This window comes from Nansenia antarctica, assembly GCF_963989245.1.
Source record: "Nansenia antarctica genome assembly, chromosome: 1".
Lineage (NCBI taxonomy): Eukaryota > Metazoa > Chordata > Actinopteri > Argentiniformes > Microstomatidae > Nansenia > Nansenia antarctica.
In genome coordinates, this window is record NC_137674.1 from 19,458,162 (window position 1) to 19,475,633 (window position 17,472).

The window sequence follows — 17,472 nt, forward strand, 5'->3', positions numbered from 1 at the left end:
GGACTTCAGTGAACCATCAGCTGTCGGTGACCAAATCATCATACTATATAACTGCTACTATAGCCGCGACGCGTCATGTTGTCACCCTGTACTGTAACCATAGTTAAGTTAACTAGGAATTCTAACTGGCGTAACCTACAATTCCAATCCACGTTTAGAATCATGAACAGCAACAAGCAGGTTAGCAGCTACGCTGGTGGGCCCTGGTGGCAATACATTCATAAAACCAAAAGCTTACCTTGATTTGGAGTAGTTGCAGTGTCGGATAGCCTTAGCCAGCTAGCTAACATACAAGGTATTCCTGCCTGTTTGGGTCAGGTAGGCTAAATTAACTACAAAATACGGTACATTAGCTAAGTAAGTGAAAAGTAAACAGAAAAAAACTAAAATACAACAAAATATAGTTTACTGTCTCTCTCTCTTTCTGCTGCTGATTTTTTGGAGAACTACTCACCACGTTGCGACACTAGCAGAGCTAGCAGTAGCTTATGCTTAAAGTACTAGATACATGTACTGACATACATGTTCCTCTGATGAGATGTTTATTACTGTGTAACTCTATGGAAGGAGTTGAGAACCACGAGCCTCCTAGCTACTGTGTTGAAGTCAATGTAGTTAGAGGAGGACGGTACAGTAGCTGTCCTCTGGCTAGCCTGGAGGGTTTCGTTGAGACTACTATCCACATTCATTGCAAAACACTGTTCAGTGTGCTTTTTCCTCATTTAAATTTTTCCTCATAAGTAAAATTATATTTATAGAAATAAATACTATATAGCCTATACAGGAAGTATGCTTTGTAGTTGTTCTCTTTGTCAGAATGTACACTTATTTAACAGTATTTAAATGGTAAATGGACTGACCTATATAGCGCCTTATTCCAAAGCGCTTTACAACGGCCTCTCATTCACCCGTTCACACACACATTCACACACCAACGGCGGCAAGCTACCACGCAAGGCAACGGCCTGCTCATTAGGAGCAATTTGGGGTTCAGTGTCTTGCCCAAGGACGCCTCGACATGTCGGGGTTCAAACCGTCGATCTGTTGACCTTGCGATCATTAGACGCCGGCTCTACCTCCTGCGCCATGCGCCATACATCATACATCATACGTCGAACATCATTCTTACAATATAAAAGCATCCAGAAGCTTCAGAGTGTATGAAGTATCAGTCATATAAGGGACACGTATACAAATTGAGTATTGGCATATAAAGCGGAACATGTACAAATGTAAGAGCCATGTAAGAACCTTCTAGAGCGTTTAGGAATCTTTTCCATATGGGTTGTGTGTGCCTCAGTCCCTGGCCAGTTGCGTGATACCGTGTCACGCGTGGCTCTGGAGACACAGAGAGTCCCAGCTGAGAGGACTGCCTAATAGACATGTCACGCTGCACTGACCACTGCCCTCTCACTCACTCACACACACACACACAGATACAGACACACACACCATCCTTTCTGGGAGTGCCCCTGGCATCTCTAAACACGCCAGCACAAATTAAGAGTTTGGACAAAAACAAGATCTTGAACTAGCACCTCCTCCTCTGGGTTCTGATGGTCCTCCCAGTAGGACCGGCCTGTGTGTTCCTGACACATCCTGTTCTGTCTGGGGATACCTCCTCCTGTCTTAAGGGATCTTTCCTGCCAAGCCCATTGCAAAGCTAGATCCTGTATGAAACCAAAGAGCTTTGTTTATCAAGAGGGCACAGCTTGACTTGTTATCCTGTTATATAGGATTTATATAGCATATATATGTGACCCGTATAGGGGCGGCCGTGGCACAGGAGGTAGGGCGTGTAATGATCGCAAGATCAGCTGTTCAAACCCCGGCTGGCCACATGTCGAGGTGTCCTTGGGCAAGACACTGAACCCCAAGTTGTTCCCAACGAGCGGGCCGGCGCCTTGCATGGTAGCTTGCCGCCATCGGTGTGTGAATGTGTGCGTGAACGGGTGAATGAGAGGCCGTCGTAAAGCGCTTTGAAATAAGGCGCTATATAAGTCAGTCCATTCATAACAAATGCACATTTTTGATTTATTTGCTAGACGACCAGTGTTACTTCCTTCACGATCAAATATAAGGAACATAGTCGTCGACAGGCATGGTCGAAGAAAAACGCTACAGTGATAATATTGACACACGACAGACGGGTCGAACATACAAGACGGAAGAGAAGTCACAGGCGATAGAATACAGAATGTGGCTGTCTGGTTCTAGTAACAATACACCCAGCACTAGAGTTGAGGGGGGATGAGGGGAGATAGCATCGCCCCTGAAATAAAAAACGGTCAAAATCATCCCCCTTCTAAAACTGGCATCCCCCCTTTCCATCCCTTATGTCATTTTATCAATGAACATGGTATTACTGCTATTTCAACATTTAGTTTTGCGCATATTGAGTAAAATACTGTGGGCGAGGGAGGGGGCGCGCACACATGCAATGACATTTTGACCAAGTCACTGACACTGAAGTCACTGACGCTGTGGGGATGCTAAAATTGTCCCCATATGATCAAATCCACCATCCCACAACTTTACAACTTGAGTACTGAATCTACCCTGTCCTCCCCACCTCCGCCACTATGCAGGGCCAGTTGTTGGTGCGGTCGGGGCGCGTGGGGCTGGGGGAGAAGGTCCTGCGTGACGCCGTGCAGGCCCAGAGCACGGCCCACGAGGCGTGGAGCGGGCTGGGGGAGGCACTGCAGACCCGGGGCAGCAGCCAGGCGCCAGACTGCTTCCTCACCGCCCTGGAGCTGGAGGCCTCCTGCCCCGTCAGACCCTTCACCATCCTCCCCCGGGAGCTGTGAGGAGGAGGAGGAGGACTGGAGAACCCGACCTACACCCTCGCCTCACTGCACCTTTATCAACACACACACATACACACACACACACACACACACACACGCACACACACACACACACATAAACACACACACACATTCACTCTCATTCACACATGCGATATCTCCTTCTCTTTTGATCTTTCTCTCTCTGTGTGTCTCTCAAATCTCTCTCAAATCAAACATGCACATGCATTCATACACAAGCATACACACAACGATACTGTTGTCCACACCTCTCACCTCTTTCTCTCTCTCTCTCTCTCTCTCTCTCTCTCTCTCTCTCTCTCTCTCAGGGACACTGTGCAATCATTCCATTCTCCATCCTCACCGACTGACTGACTGACTGACTGACTGACTGACTGACATCTCTCAGTCCTGTAGTAGTGTATGTGTGGAGTTTTTTGTTTGTACTATAAATGATTCATCGTATTTGTTTTTTTGTGTGTTCTTAGACTTTTGTCCATAATTCTTCCCCATAAATTATGCTTTTGAATCACGACTGGACTGTGCGTCTTCATCTGTCTTGTCACTTGTGACTAATCAACATCATTTCCGAGTGTCTGACCACATTAATGAGCAGTGGGACTGGAGCTGCTATCTTATGTAACACTGCCAGCACAGTTTCTGCCTCCAAAAACCCCTCCCCCTCCTCTTCCCTCTTTCCTTCCTTCCCTCCCTCTCTCTCCCTCTCGAAAATCCTCTCCCCTTTCTGCTTGAAGTGATGTGATGTGGCCTGGTTGCCTAGCAGCCATCGTTTGTTTGAGAAAGTGGGGAAGCGAGAGAGATACTAGTCTGCTGAGCAACAAACACACATATTACACATACACACACACACACACATACACACACACACACACACACACACACACACACACACACACACACAAGCATACACATGCACCTGCTGTGCTGCTTTATGGTCTTGCCTAGTCCTGTTTGATGTCAACTGTGACCACGTGAGGTATGGGCCTGCTAGAATCAATAACTCTCTCTGCTCTGAATTGATTTCTGTTATGGGAAGGATCCCAGTCTCATCTCCGTCAGCAAGCGTCTATATTAACCTTCTCACGGCCCCATGGAGTTACAGGACTGAAATATCCACACCAGAACGTCTCAGGCTCTTCCGTCATATTCACCCACCCACACACTCCGCTCATGCCAGGAGATGAAGAGCATAATCCACCATGGCTGTGGAATGATCTATAGTATGGCACAGTGGTATGGTCGTGACCAGACATGTAAAAGGAGACAGATAAATGACCCACCTGAGCTGCCGTAGAGCCTCTCAGAATGAAATCAACTGATGACGGGTTCGTTCGTCGGCCTGTGACCTGAGGCCCGGCCTGAATAATTAGTCGCCGCCAAACCCCCTTCAAACCTCTTCTGCACGTGCTCAGTGCATCCCGGTCTCGTAGCCTAGCACGGGGAAGAGTCTTAGATAGAGACAGAAACGTCCTCCAAAGTCTTCTCTCCGTTCTTAGTGCCCTCTCTCCTTGACCTCCTTCTCTAAAGGTTCAAAGGGGAGGAACCTTAGGTCATCTTCCATTGTGAGAAGGAAGAGAGGAGAGATGTGAGGGGTCGGAGACAGAAAGACCTGAGATTCACAGCCTCTTAAGACGCTTTCACTGGCCACAGATAGAGGCCACCGCTTTGACGTTTGACAGAATCTGCTTTTTTAATGTCGTGTCATGTCATGTTGAGTGTCATACATTTGTGTCTTTGTAACAGTATGTGTATCGTACGTGTACCTCAGGGTGTATGTGTGTGTGTGTGTGTGTGTGTGTGCGTGTGTGTGTGTGTGTGTGTGTGTGCGTGCGTGCATGCGTATGTGTCTGTGTTATCTGCCCTTCCTAATTTTCCATTAGGAGTGATTTGTTCCTATGTGTCTTTCATGCTGTGTGTGTGTGTGTGTGTGTGTGTGTGTGTGTGTGTGCTTGTGTGTGTGTGTGTGTGTGTGTGTGTGTGTGTGTGTGTGTGTGTGTGTGTGCTTGTGTGTGTGTGTGTGTGTGTGTGTGCTTGTGTGTGTGCGTGCGTGTATGTGTGTGTTTGTGTGTGTGTCTGCGTCAGAGGGATGTCAAGTGACCCCGACAGCGCTCTCTGGTTACCCACAGGTGGCTGGGCTGCCAGCTCTACCTGAGCGATGTAAGGCCAAGGGGTAAAGGGACGGGGGGGTGGTTCAGGTGTCCAGGCCCAGTTACACCCATGACAGCCTGCTGTCCTCCCCCCCCCCCCACAACACACTGATGGATCAGTTTAGTGTTGCTCACTGGAAAACCAGGTAAACAAGACAGTACCAGAGTAAGCCAAGAGGAATGGTCAATTAGGGGATGTTTGGGTACCATTCAGGACACAGAAGGGTCCGTCAGTGTGTGCCAAACCCAGGGTGTGACTGAAGGGGTGGTGGGGGTATTTTTGACCCTAGCAGGTATCAGGGGGGTGCGGCGGCTATAAGAATGTAAACAACCAGGTGATAACTACTAGAGTTCAGGAAGGGATGGTGTGTGTTAACGCCACATAACCTAATCTTTGTCGGTTGTTACTTTGAATGTGAAGGAAGTAGGACGATTCGCCTCGAAAACCAAACAGTCCTGCGCGCGTTATTCTGAAGGGTGCCAACTGTTGAACGGTGACACAAGCCAACTGAGGCCATTTTGAACTCCGAGTCACCTCTCCTTTTACGGTTAGGCAGTTAACAGTAATGAAATTAAGTTACAACACAAAAGCCACCCACAGCCTTGTCTCATTCTTTTCGTATTTCAACAATGCGACACACCTGATCACCCTAAAACAGACTTGGTCCTCGTCCATCTAGGCGACATCATGCCAGCGCTATTAATGGGTAAACAATGACCCCTTCTTGTTTGCTAACAGCAGCCTATTCAACCCTATGAAAGTTTTATAAGTCATTTACCCCCGACCCTGCAACACAAACCTTATTGCATACAAGTTGCAGTATACTAGTAGAAATATCTACTGTTGTTGTTGATCTGCTGGGAAATTATTATCTCCAATTATTTCACAAAACATGTCCATTAGTCAGTTATTTTCTAATTGATTTCTGGTTGTGTTTCCTGGTCAGCACACTCTTCATTTCATTACTAACCCTAACTAACCCTTCATTCACTATTGTTTGAATCTGAAAGTTCATGTTTGGGTTAGCTAGCCTTAGCTACCAAATGGCCAAACACCAAATGGCTCTAATGAAATGAAAGTGACTTAATCCTGCTGTAACACTTTAACTGCCACTGAGCCAACTGTTTTCCCTTGATGGGGAGTGATCCGTTATTAAACACGTGTATTTATTTTTACTCAATACTCATGGAAAATAGTCATAAGTCATCCCCTTTAAAATATTGAATGTGATTGTGGCAGGCTTCGCCTGATTTCAGAAATGTATTTTGCCTTTTAGAAAGAGGGTTGATCTAGGGTCATACAGATATGATCTTTTCCTCACTGATTAGAGTGTTGGGGTGTGTGTGTGTGTGTGTGTGTGTGTGTGTGTGTGTGTGTGTTGACAGCCTCTGATGGTGTTACAGTAAGTCATCATTGTGAGGTATGTGTTAGGGATCAGAGTGTTGCCATGGAGACCATTAAGATGGCGGAAGGGGATTTCTGGTGGCTAGTCCCCTGACCCCCCAGATGGTCAGATAACACTTGAGACCACCCCAAAACTACGGTGACAGGATTGTCTTCCTGACGTCAAGTGTGCTCCTTTGTCTCCTAAATAATGATAAGTGTAAAGAGAGCTCTGCTCTTGAACCACTTGAACCACTCTTGTGTGTCGGTAACTGTAGAAGCGGAGCGCTGGGGGACGAAACAAAAAGGCTGGTAGATGTGCTGGGATCATGTTGACGGATAATTTGGGATTACTGGGAGATGTAGACATCGTGAACTGACGTCAATAGAGTACAGGGTATAAAGACACCAGTCAGACGCATAGGGCGATGTCTCCAAAATGTCACGTCGCCTCCATTTGTTCTCTTTCGACTAACGTAGATGCGCACAGAATGTCTTTTCTCACACAAAGAAGGTCTGTTCTCACTGAGACTATTCTCCTGTTTGTTTACAAATCCCTTATGCTCTCTTATCGCTTTGACCCCTGTCAAAGTAAGTGGTCCATGTCAGTATGAACTGTCTCGAACAATATTCTCTTTCGCTCTTTTGCTTGTTGAGAGAGAGTGTGTGTATAGGTAGTGATAAGAATAGCCGTTTTATTGTGTGACACCGCCTGCTTCTGCTAATGTTAAATGTGTTATCCGAGTGAGCAGCATGCCACACTAAGCTATGTGCATGTGATGGATGACTGAGCCACATTCCCCCCCTCACGGCTGCGTAGCCGAGCCCAGATAGTGTGGAGCTGCAACAGCCTGACAGCCAGCAGAGAGAGACCGGAGTAGAGGCACTACAACTTGGTAGACAGAAGCACTTGGTGTTGCAATGCAGATGAATATGATCCCTGATTTGGTGTCATGTCATGGGTCTGGGTCAATCTTTTATGTGATCTACTTCTTTTTTTTGTATGTCTTCGGGGCCTGAAAAGGATGTGTTGTGTTGTGACTGGCGTTGGAAAGGAAATCACATAGCCAGAGATGTCCTTTCATCGGGGGGGGGTTCAGTTTGTTTTACTCAGAGAAAAAATAAAAATAACCGTTGTCAGCCACGTGGTGTTTGTATGAGTCGATGGTGTTGACTGTGGCAGGGAGGCAGCGGTTCTGCAGAGGTTCTGCTGGGTCTGGGCGGTGAGGCTGTGTTATCTAGAACACATTGCGGAAGAAGAGGCCGTGGGCTCGGCCCATGTTGGCCTCGGTCCCCAGGCGGTGGTCCGTCTGCCAGGACGGCTCGTAGGTCCCCGGCCCTGGTGTCCTCTGCCCAACGAGAGAGGAAAAGCTCACAAACTAAATCGCAGCCGATCGCGCGGGGGGGTGGGGGTTGGGGGGGGGGAGCACTTTCACGCACAGTGAGGTAGAATGTGATTGCGAAGGCCACTCACCGAACGCACACTGTGAAGGCGGGGCACTGTGGATCTGAAACAGGACGTGATGCCGTTGGTGGGCAGAGTTGTTAGGTTGTAGTGTCCGGGAGCGGGTCCCTCCTTCTGCGTGTCCAAGGGAAAGAAAGAGCAGATTACATACCTGTATCTGTATACAGATACATACAGATTTACATACCAACGCTTCGTCGCTTAGAATTGACCTGACGTTTAAGAAATGTATGTCGACGGCTGGCTTTCAGTTTCCTCTGTCCTCGACCTCACACACATATCGGTCACGGCAAGTAGAAGTACCACACAGAGCCTCTCCCTCCTCCCCTCCTGACCTCCCTTTTTGCTTTTTGCGTCTCTGCTCAGACTGAGGGAGATCCTGATCCTTTTATTCATATCGGAAAGAGTGAGAGAAGAGAAAGAGAGAACGTGCCCAAAAATAACTAGGAAGAAGAAGCCTCCCTCCCTGGCCGGCTGCACCCAGAGAAAGGTGGCTGCTATCATTACATGCCATTTGATTCCGGTGGCAAGTTCACTCGATCCGCTCTGCCCTGGCCCCTGTCAGCCTGCCGGGAGCAGATCCATGAAGTCGGTGCTAATGCAGGTGTATTTCACAGGAGCTTTTAGAGAGGACACAGGGGAGTGAAACTCTTTTTGCCCCCCCCCCCCCCCCCCCCCCCCCCCCCTACGATGAGCCGCGATCTGCTTCTATGCTGGGTGCTTGGCCTACTTTTGGCTGCTGCCGAGCGACCGCCACATTCTCCCGGTGTGGCACAGATAACTGGCCCATACCACAAATGTCTGATGAACCTTTGACCTTTCATTAATTATGGGTGTCAGCAGGCCGTGCCGCAGTGAGAAACCTTGTGCTTCTATTTCCATGGAGACACCACGAGTGCAGAGCAGGTCCCACTGTGTTTCTTCTACTAGAGCAAGGCTTTACGAGATGCCATATCAGACAAAACGACAAAGAAGACTTGATTGAAATGATCGTGTTGTTGGAATAAAGACAACAGGCAATGGTTTGTCCTGAGTTGCACATGCAGAAGAAATTTGCACCAAAACACAAACAAATCTGGGACACATTTTGGCCTAAGGAAGAACACATGAAGTCAAATCTGGATATAAACAATCTTCCTCTTTGTTTGGTTGTCAACGCCCTTGAGCCCAGCGGACATTTCTCTCAGCATATGTGAAAATCAATGTCACATTCTGAGCTCCTTTCTTTACCATTTCCAAATGAGATTGATAACAATGCTCTAAAACCTAAGTAACTCATCTAAACAGTTCGTTCGTTTTTATAAAACCTGACCAAGTTATATTTATGGGGAAACCTGCCTCACTTCATCAAACAAACAGCTGTCTGAATGGCCGTTGCCTCAGAAACCATCTCCATGGGATTTGTTTAGCTGTTTAACCTTTGACAATAAACTTGTCTTGGATTGTTCTGACACCACTAAAAGCAACAAGAAACAGCTACCGACTCCATAGTTAAGACACCCTAGAGATTTATTAGCACCTTTCCTTCTCTGTCCACACCAGACAGCTACCAACAGAGCTCAAACAACCATCCACAGACACACTGCACTGCAGCACGCAGTGCAACCAACTGACCTGTCAGTCAAGACAGTGTCATAATAAGCATCCAGGAAGGCCATGTTTAACCTCATGACATCGTCTCCATAATAAAGCTCTTCAACTGAATCTTTTATTGGTGTCATATACCAAACCAACTAGAATGCACCTGGGGCGGGAAAATGTATTGTCCAAGGCTTTTATAATACCGATCCAACTAGAACACAGACACACAGTGTTGGCAATAGGAGTCTTAGTTATAAGCCACAAGGGCTGGATACTCACAGGAAGAAAGATGTCACGCTGCACCACTGAACGAAACATGACATGTCTGCAAGGGGAGGCAGAAGAAAGACTGTTATGAGAGAGGAGGTTGGAGAAGAACGGAGGAGATAAGAGAAGAGTGAGGAGAGTGGAAGTATGCAAAAGAGATTTGGCCAGACATGATGTGAAGTAGTGAAAATGAAAGAGCAGCTTGTGTCTGTGTGTGTGTGTTTTGGGAAGATGAAAGCAAGACAAAGGGGTGGGGGGGGGGGGGGGGAAGCCATCAAGGGAATTGATGCTTTCTATGAGTCATGTAACGATTTGACTGTAGATGTGAATAATAACAGAAGGTTGTCTTGCGCTTACTTGCAGGGTATCTTGGGCACTGGCTTCTCTGCCACGTTGTAGTGACAGGGTGAAAGATCTATCTCCTTTGGATGGACAAAATAAAACGTGTTTACGTTTTCAGGCTAAAACAGGCTACAGAATTATACTAACTCTCCTCCTCCTCCTCCTCAACGCCTCCCCACCTTGTCCCGTATGCCCAGGGAGTAGTTGTTGGGCCGGGGGCAGTTCTTAAAGGAGTAGGAGGCCTGGCGTTGGAGGGCCTCCTGGGTGGAGTCAGTGAATCCATACGCCCCGGGCAGCAGCAGGTCACCCTTAAGCACGAACCGCGCCTGGACATCTCTGCCAGTGGCCTTAAAGCCGTACGTCATACGGATAGGCCTCAGTTCAGCCTCCTCGATGAAATCCCGGATGTGGTAACTTCCAGGGTTGGGAGTGTGCTGGAACGGGGGGGGGGGGGGGGACATGTATTGTCAAAGGCTCTTCTCTTCACCTCAACCTCATTATATAGAGAGCGTTATTTCTCAACTAATATTATTACATACAGATGTAATATAATGTATGGGTGCATGAACAACGTGGAACAGTACTGTTTAATTGACCACTTGTTGGAAGAAACCTACTTTCAATGTTCCCAGCCACCAGCCACCTCTGTCACATGGGCCCCCTTTCTCATTGCCCTGTAAATTCAATAAATACACATTCAGAGTCGGATATGTTTGTGCAAAACCAAACCAAAGCTTGTTTGTGGATTGTATTTTATATTTGAAATGCAAAAGAATTTCATTCAATGTTTCAATATTCAATATTTGTGTTTTGTGGGCACTGTTTCTTTTTCCAGCGATTGCCTTTTTGGGCAAATAATATTTCTGTTCCAATTCCTTTCTACGACGAACCTCTCTCTTGTGGCAGGCACATCAATTAAATGAAAGGTTTTAGAAAAAGAGGCAGTCTTTATACGAATACAACATTGTAGGTATCCTTACCTTCTTCTCTGTTCTGTCACCACCCCGTGATACGTCAGTAGTAACTTTGGAGATATGTTTATTCTTAATCTTTACGCTGGTCATGGTCTTCATGTAGCCTCCTGCTCTGTTCTCTGTTTGCTCCACGGAGCTCCGGTTACTGCTCTGCGCTACCAGACCGTGACTGTTACTAGTAGCAACCCGACAATTGATACATTTGTCAACGAACTAGCAATTATGTAAATGTTATACTATCAGACCATGCTGATTCTGATGTTGATTGATGTTGAAGCAAAACAAGATTGTCAGTTTCCGTGATGTCATACAGGCTGTTGTTCACGTCACAACGCGATTGTGTTCCATCTGGATTTGAAATGATGACTGAACGGCTGTGAATAGGAACATTACCAGGTTACTAGTCTCACCAAATCAACCTCCCGTGAGATGAGATTCTGGGTTCTGAGATGACTAGATTATATAATAGTACATAACTATTACCAAAATGAGGTCTAATGCAGCACTTCTACTACCCAACTACTTATTATAGTTAAGCTTAACGTGTCGTTTAGTGAACATACACTGCACTGTAACTAACTGTACACACTGTGAAATAATAGAACTAAAGATGATCTAATATCGAGCCTGAGAAGGTCTCTGAGCAGCAGAATGTTCTGCACCGTTGCTAGGCTACATGGAACATATGATTCTGATGAGCCAAATGCATGTTTACACTCTGCTTGTCAATAAAGTCTCACATGACATAATCTGTACAGGAGGGAATCAGACAGGACACAACTGGTGGTCACATCTGATGATGTCATAATGTCTTCAGCTCATTCTCTACTTACCTTCCATTGTATGTCACTGTCAGATGCTTAACAGTAGGCCTAGACAATGTCCATTATGCATGAATACCAATTATGTGTACTGTCACTATTGTTGGCTAGGGCCACGAATGCGATATGGTGCTCTAGCTAGTTGGTAGCAAACAGAGGCTCCAGAGGCAGTGGAAGGTCCACAATTAAGAGCTTTATTTCATAATTCTTCAAAATAACAAAAGTGTATCTCAGCAAGCTACTGTAACAAACTCCAGAATCAGAAACTAAATACAAATGGATACATTTCTATTTACATCATCGTGTTTCTGATGTATGATTACTTGGAATTGAAGCAACACATGATATGAAGCAACACTTCTGCTAATCAAGACAAACGGCAGTCAGGTTCTTCCTGTTACTATGCCTCCAGACAGACATGGCTGTGTCACAAAGGGACTGGGCAGTACAGGGGTAATCGATTGTTGAGTGCTATTGTGTTGCACCTTGAAATAGAAGCCTCTGATACCACTCAATCCATTTATTTAAATGACTACAGATTTGATCTAAGCTTAGCTGAATGTTCAGAGGCATCGGCTGACATCCTCAGTGATTGAGTATTTTTGCATGATAATTGTATTTAATGGTAAACATCCTTCATGTGTGTTTCTATGCAAACATGAGGATGCATTTGTATTAATACCAAAAAAAATCCCACTGAAAATCACCAATGGCTGCGAAAACAAGACAATTTTCAAATCTGGGTAAATTGTAAAATTTATTGGAAAACAAAAATATACAACTTGGAATGGATTATTTGAGGCATGACCCGAAGGCCATAAAAGAATAAAAGTGAGCACAACATTAAAAAGCATAGTAAGATTAAAACAAAGATGTTTTCTGGTATAGAACAGCAGATACAAAAAGAGTTTGTACGAGTACCTAGAGGATACACCCGTGTTTGCAGTAGTGCAACGCTGAGATTTCCATATATACTTTGTCCGTGGTCCATGCAGAGTTACTCCTCTACATCATTTCCATGCCACAGCCAGGTGACAGGTCTCCAATGCCGCCACGCGCCAGGAGGCTGAGCCACACGATGGGACGTTTCTAAGCCCTCCGACCGCTGGGGCCGAGGCGGGCATCTGTTAGTATGGCCGCTTCGTCACTCCAAAACACCATGACAGCAACAGAAAGGGACATGGGGACTCAAGAGCTTAATGCAGTTTACATGCAGTTCCTTTGGACAGCAGGGAGGGAGGGGGGGCTATTAAGATTTTACAGATAAATTACACAAAAGAAAAAAAAAAGGCAAATTATTTATATAAGAAAAATCTGTACAAGGCCTTCACTTCGCCGTCATCATTTGTACAAACTCTGCAAGGGAAAGAACAAAAAGGTTGATGTTAAAGTTCCTCAGAGAACAAAATCAAGCAAAACGCAATTGGGTTCACTTAAATTAGAATCATTCTACTGCACAGGGGAAAGACTTTTAGGCAGATTACTTTAGTGGGTAGATACATACAGTGTATGAAAACTACCAACCTTCATAGTTGACTTGGCCATCTCCATCAATGTCAGCTTCTCTGATCATCTCATCCACCTCCTCGTCAGTCAGCTTCTCCCCAAGGTTTGTCATCACGTGGCGCAGCTCAGCAGCACTGATGTAGCCGTTTCCATCCTAGAGCAGCAATGAGTCAGTTAGCAAGGAGTCAGTTAGCGAGTACTGACAACGTTCGCACTAAAATATATGCGATATATTAATGCAAATAAGTGTTACCTTGTCAAAGACGCGGAATGCTTCTCTGATCTCTTCCTCGCTGTCTGTGTCCTTCATCTTCCTCGCCATCATGGTCAGGAACTCTGGGAAGTCTATCGTTCCATTACCTGCAGAGAGAATGAAGAGTATTTAGGGCACCCGAGTGTGTGTGTAGTTAGGTAACAGGAAACATTTGACTAAAGATGGAGCCTTACCGTCAGCGTCCACCTCATTGATCATGTCCTGCAGCTCAGCCTCTGTGGGGTTCTGGCCCAGGGAGCGCATGACAGTGCCCAGCTCTTTGGTGGTGATGGTGCCATCGCCATCCTTGTCAAAGAGCGAGAAAGCCTCTTTGAATTCTGCAGAGAGCAGGGGAAAGAGAACAACAAGTGAGCTTCTTCTCCAAAACTCCCAACAGAGGAAGTCACACCAACACATTTCCCAATTGCAGACAAACAAAGGTCTGTCCTCCAAAAAGACACAAACTTTCAAAGTCAATAAATCATTGTCAATCAAAATAATTGTCTGTCAACACACCACACCCTAACCCTCGGCCTTCCACTAAGATCCTGTTATGGCCTGATGCCAGTCAATGATCCAAGAAGTTATTACATCACTGACACTGTGTTTCAAACCAGCTTACAGCATGACAGCTTTGAGAGACTCCCTCTACTGAACGGTTTCTAGACAAACAAGGAGAGAACCCACTGACTGAACACGAAGTCAGGCAGCACAATGACCTACAAGCTGTTGGCTGGAGAGCCAGAGGCCCCTCTGCAGAGTGATGGGGTGATCTGCAATGAGTTGTGGCACCCAGCAGCTTGTCAGCGTCATGAAAACCACAACCTGGCCTGCAGCTTCTAGGGCCTTCACTAGACAGACTGGGGAACTGCCCTTTGATGGGGAGAAATGACGAACACACCTGCCAGTCAGGAAACACTGGACAAGGTGACCACACACAGGGCAGAAGTGAGTTTCATCTGCAATCATGACTAGCTGAGAAGCCTTACACCACTGGGGATCAGGTTGCTTCTCAGGGGATACAGGCCCATGTTAAAACATACACTTGAAAAGTCAGCGAACAGTCTGAATAAGGGTTTACACCATGAAGGCTAACACCACAACTGTCTGGGCAGCAGCCAGTTTGCATATACTGAAACCTGCAGTCCAAACTGACAGTTGTCAGACTATTGCAGCCATAGATCTCCATCAAACAGATGAGCCATGTCCTCACAGATATTCATCACTAACCTGGAGACACCATTGTGAAACTTCACACCATAGATTCTAGCCTGACCTCAGGAGCTCTGGTTTTAACCTAGATCTTTAGGGGTGGAAAAACGTTTCATTGTCAGTCTGACCCTGTAGCACCGACTAGTTGAACAGCCATACTTAAGATTAGCTCATATCAGCTCCCTATACTCGCGAGCCTTCCGGTTCCTTCTACAAACAAGCAGCATTCCATCCAACAAGGACACACCCTGTGCAAAAGCTGCAGTAGGCAGTTTATAAGTTCCAAATCTCACCAATAGAAAACCATGATCACTTTCAGATCCAGCATATTATGTAGCAATCATAAAAATGTAGTCCTTTAGAGCTGGGTTCAGAGCCATTAGGCAGAACCCTGTCCGTTCATTCTTGACTTTTATGACCAGGCTGTCCGGACGAAAGCCTTAAAAGGCGAAAATATAAATCCATTGCTGAGGTGGGGGGGTCCACACCTTGGGCCACGTGCCAGTGTAAAGGGAGAGAAGGGTGCAATGCAACGCTGCTTACCGGCAATCTGCTCCTCTGTCAGCTGATCAGCCTAAAGGGGAAACATAAGAGGGATTTTACACTTGTGCCACGCTTTTTTTTTTACTCAGACACAAGCATTGCTCGCCATCATAACTCAGTGCGTTTGAATCTGCCACCACCGTCCTTTTCTGGACCATCAAGCCGACAACTAACTATGATGATGATGGTAATAATGTCATGAGATATTAAATATTAGCCATAATCCGTCGCTAGTTAGCCAGATAGTGACGGTGCATCACGATCTCGTCAATCTGTCCAAAGGCCAGCATTGGCATGATTTTAGTCGGGATGCGCAAAATCTTTAGCAATCCGAATAAAATCCTGATGTCAGGATTTTAGCTCGCTAAAAATATAACTAGAATTGATGACTACTCAGCTTGATAATCATTCAACACCTAGCATACTAGATTTCACTAGCTAACTACTTCATCAGCTAGCTCATTTGATGCTAGATGCACCAGAGTGGTTGCCATTGTTTTGACTCCAACACAACGTTGCTTTAGCTACAGTCAACAATGAATGAGTCCAACCACACCTGCAAATTGGCGGTAATCTTAACTGGCCAGTGTTAATTAGCCAGCTAACTGGCTAACTATAACATGGCTAGCTGGCTGAAGAAAGTTAAGACATGGATAAAAAAATCTGAGTGCATACGCTAGGTAATAACGCTAACTGCCTTTAACACATTAACTATGCTTTAACAACGACTTGGCTGGCTAACGTCAACCAGCTCACCCCAGCTCCACGGCAGTGACAGATGGCATTAGGCTAGCGAGCTGTCAAACACTACAAGCTAGTAACATCAAATAGACACCGTGTCGCAAACGCTTTTAGAGACAACGTCTGTGATAACGTCTGTTGTTGTCATATTAGAGAAGTCCTTATTTGTCTCACTTACCATGGCGGTTTCGTAGTTATATAGTTGTAGCGGCTAAAAGACGACGCACCGTGCAGGCTGGTAAGGGCTGAATAGACCTAGTCTTCTAACACTCTGAACACTCTGTTGTCAGAGACAACTTGACGCGCCTTTAACGGTTGCTCTGTAACCCCTCCCCCATTTGATATCCCTCCGCCAACTTCCTTTTTCCTCAATGACCAAATCGAACAAAATACGTAAATAATCCAGATTCACAAATTCCCTAACATCTAAAAAAGTATTGCATCTCTATATATGTTTTCACTACGAATATTGAATAGATATTCAACTCTAAAAACACCCGTAGCATAGGGACTACCTAACTGCGGATGTATAATGTCTGCTAGTCTGCGATGTGTCTTGCGCGGCACAAGACGTAGCTGGATGAAATAGCTATTTCTGATTGGTGTGTTTGTACCTGCAATGCGTCACTGCTGCCTTGGTACTGCGCTGCCGCTACGTTCAAGTCCATAGCATAGAAGGATTGGATTTCTAAGCATCATCTTCTGGGGTACCCTTAAATGAATGGGGTTGATAAGCATTTCGTAACAGAGAGAGCATGCTCTGACTAAATCGTTACACATTGCACAACTCTACAACATCCATTTCTGTTTCGTAATCATAATCATAATAATTGAATATTTTGATTCATTCATTAAATAGAGACATTTATTTTTTGCTTGTTACAACAATACCCACCGACACAACAAACACACACACACACACACACACACACACACACACACACACAAGGCTGGGAGCAGCAGTGGTATTAAGTGCCCTAAAAACATTTCTGCTTGTTGAACCTTATATCAAGTTGTGAGGAAAAACTCTACATCTCCTTTTACTGGGGAAGTGACTTTCCAGACTTGGGTATTAGATGTTAGTTAGTGTGTGTGTGTGTGTGTGTGTGTGTGTGTGTGTGTGTGTGTGTGTGTGTGTGTGTGTGTGTGTGTGTGTGTGTGTGTGCGCGTGCGTACATGCATGCATGCGTGTGTATTCTGTTGTGTTTGATAGTAGATGTGGCCGGGTCTACAGCAGTGCTGTCAGATGACTGTGGATTCTCAGGTCTAGTGGTGGTGGTGTGGATGGGAGAATCTGATAGCTTGATTTCATATGCTTGGCTGCTCTCCTGTGCCCCACTGGCCACCTGTCTCTGGCCCCGTCCCACGGCAGACACATGGGAGGATGGGAACCGCTCGAGTGAGAAGG

At 45.8% G+C, this 17,472-nt stretch overlaps 3 protein-coding genes across 6 annotated transcripts in view; 1 reads left to right on the forward strand and 2 right to left on the reverse strand.

Moving 5' to 3' along the window:
• The window catches only part of ttc7a (tetratricopeptide repeat domain 7A), a gene marked incomplete at its 5' end in the record, with an annotated part of 50,209 nt that extends 46,896 nt beyond the window's left edge, over positions 1 to 3,313 (forward strand). For all 4 annotated transcript variants that reach the window (XM_080534278.1, XM_080534279.1, XM_080534277.1 and 1 more), the window contains one exon: positions 2,589 to 3,313. In XM_080534278.1, the coding sequence (XP_080390404.1) occupies positions 2,589 to 2,807 (219 nt within the window). In that variant the 3' untranslated portion in view covers positions 2,808 to 3,313. The remainder of the gene's footprint in view (positions 1 to 2,588) is intronic.
• A 4,284-nt stretch (positions 3,314 to 7,597) lies between these two features.
• On the reverse strand, positions 7,598 to 11,087 carry stpg4 (sperm-tail PG-rich repeat containing 4; the record flags this gene model as incomplete). Its single annotated transcript, XM_080536962.1, has 7 exons — positions 7,598 to 7,708; positions 7,834 to 7,938; positions 9,685 to 9,730; positions 10,030 to 10,094; positions 10,194 to 10,448; positions 10,632 to 10,688; positions 10,995 to 11,087. 7 exons carry the CDS (start codon positions 11,085 to 11,087, stop codon positions 7,598 to 7,600), a joined length of 732 nt encoding a protein of 243 aa, XP_080393088.1.
• Positions 11,088 to 12,553: 1,466 nt separating this feature from the next.
• Positions 12,554 to 16,336, reverse strand: calm2a (calmodulin 2a (phosphorylase kinase, delta)). Its single transcript, XM_080531275.1, has 6 exons — positions 16,243 to 16,336; positions 15,324 to 15,354; positions 13,763 to 13,906; positions 13,569 to 13,675; positions 13,334 to 13,469; positions 12,554 to 13,165 (listed from the first exon to the last, which is right to left on the reverse strand). Exons 1-6 carry the CDS (start codon positions 16,243 to 16,245, stop codon positions 13,137 to 13,139), a joined length of 450 nt encoding a protein of 149 aa, XP_080387401.1. The 5' UTR covers positions 16,246 to 16,336; the 3' UTR covers positions 12,554 to 13,136.
• Between the last annotated feature and the right edge of the window lie 1,136 nt (positions 16,337 to 17,472).

Coding starts and splice junctions, on each gene's coding strand:
- calm2a (XM_080531275.1), bottom strand. Junction 13,907..15,323: donor GACAGAGGAGCAGATTGCCG/GTAAGCAGCGTT, acceptor TGCTCTCTGCAG/AATTCAAAGAGGCTTTCTCG. Junction 13,676..13,762: donor CAATGAGGTGGACGCTGACG/GTAAGGCTCCAT, acceptor TTCTCTCTGCAG/GTAATGGAACGATAGACTTC.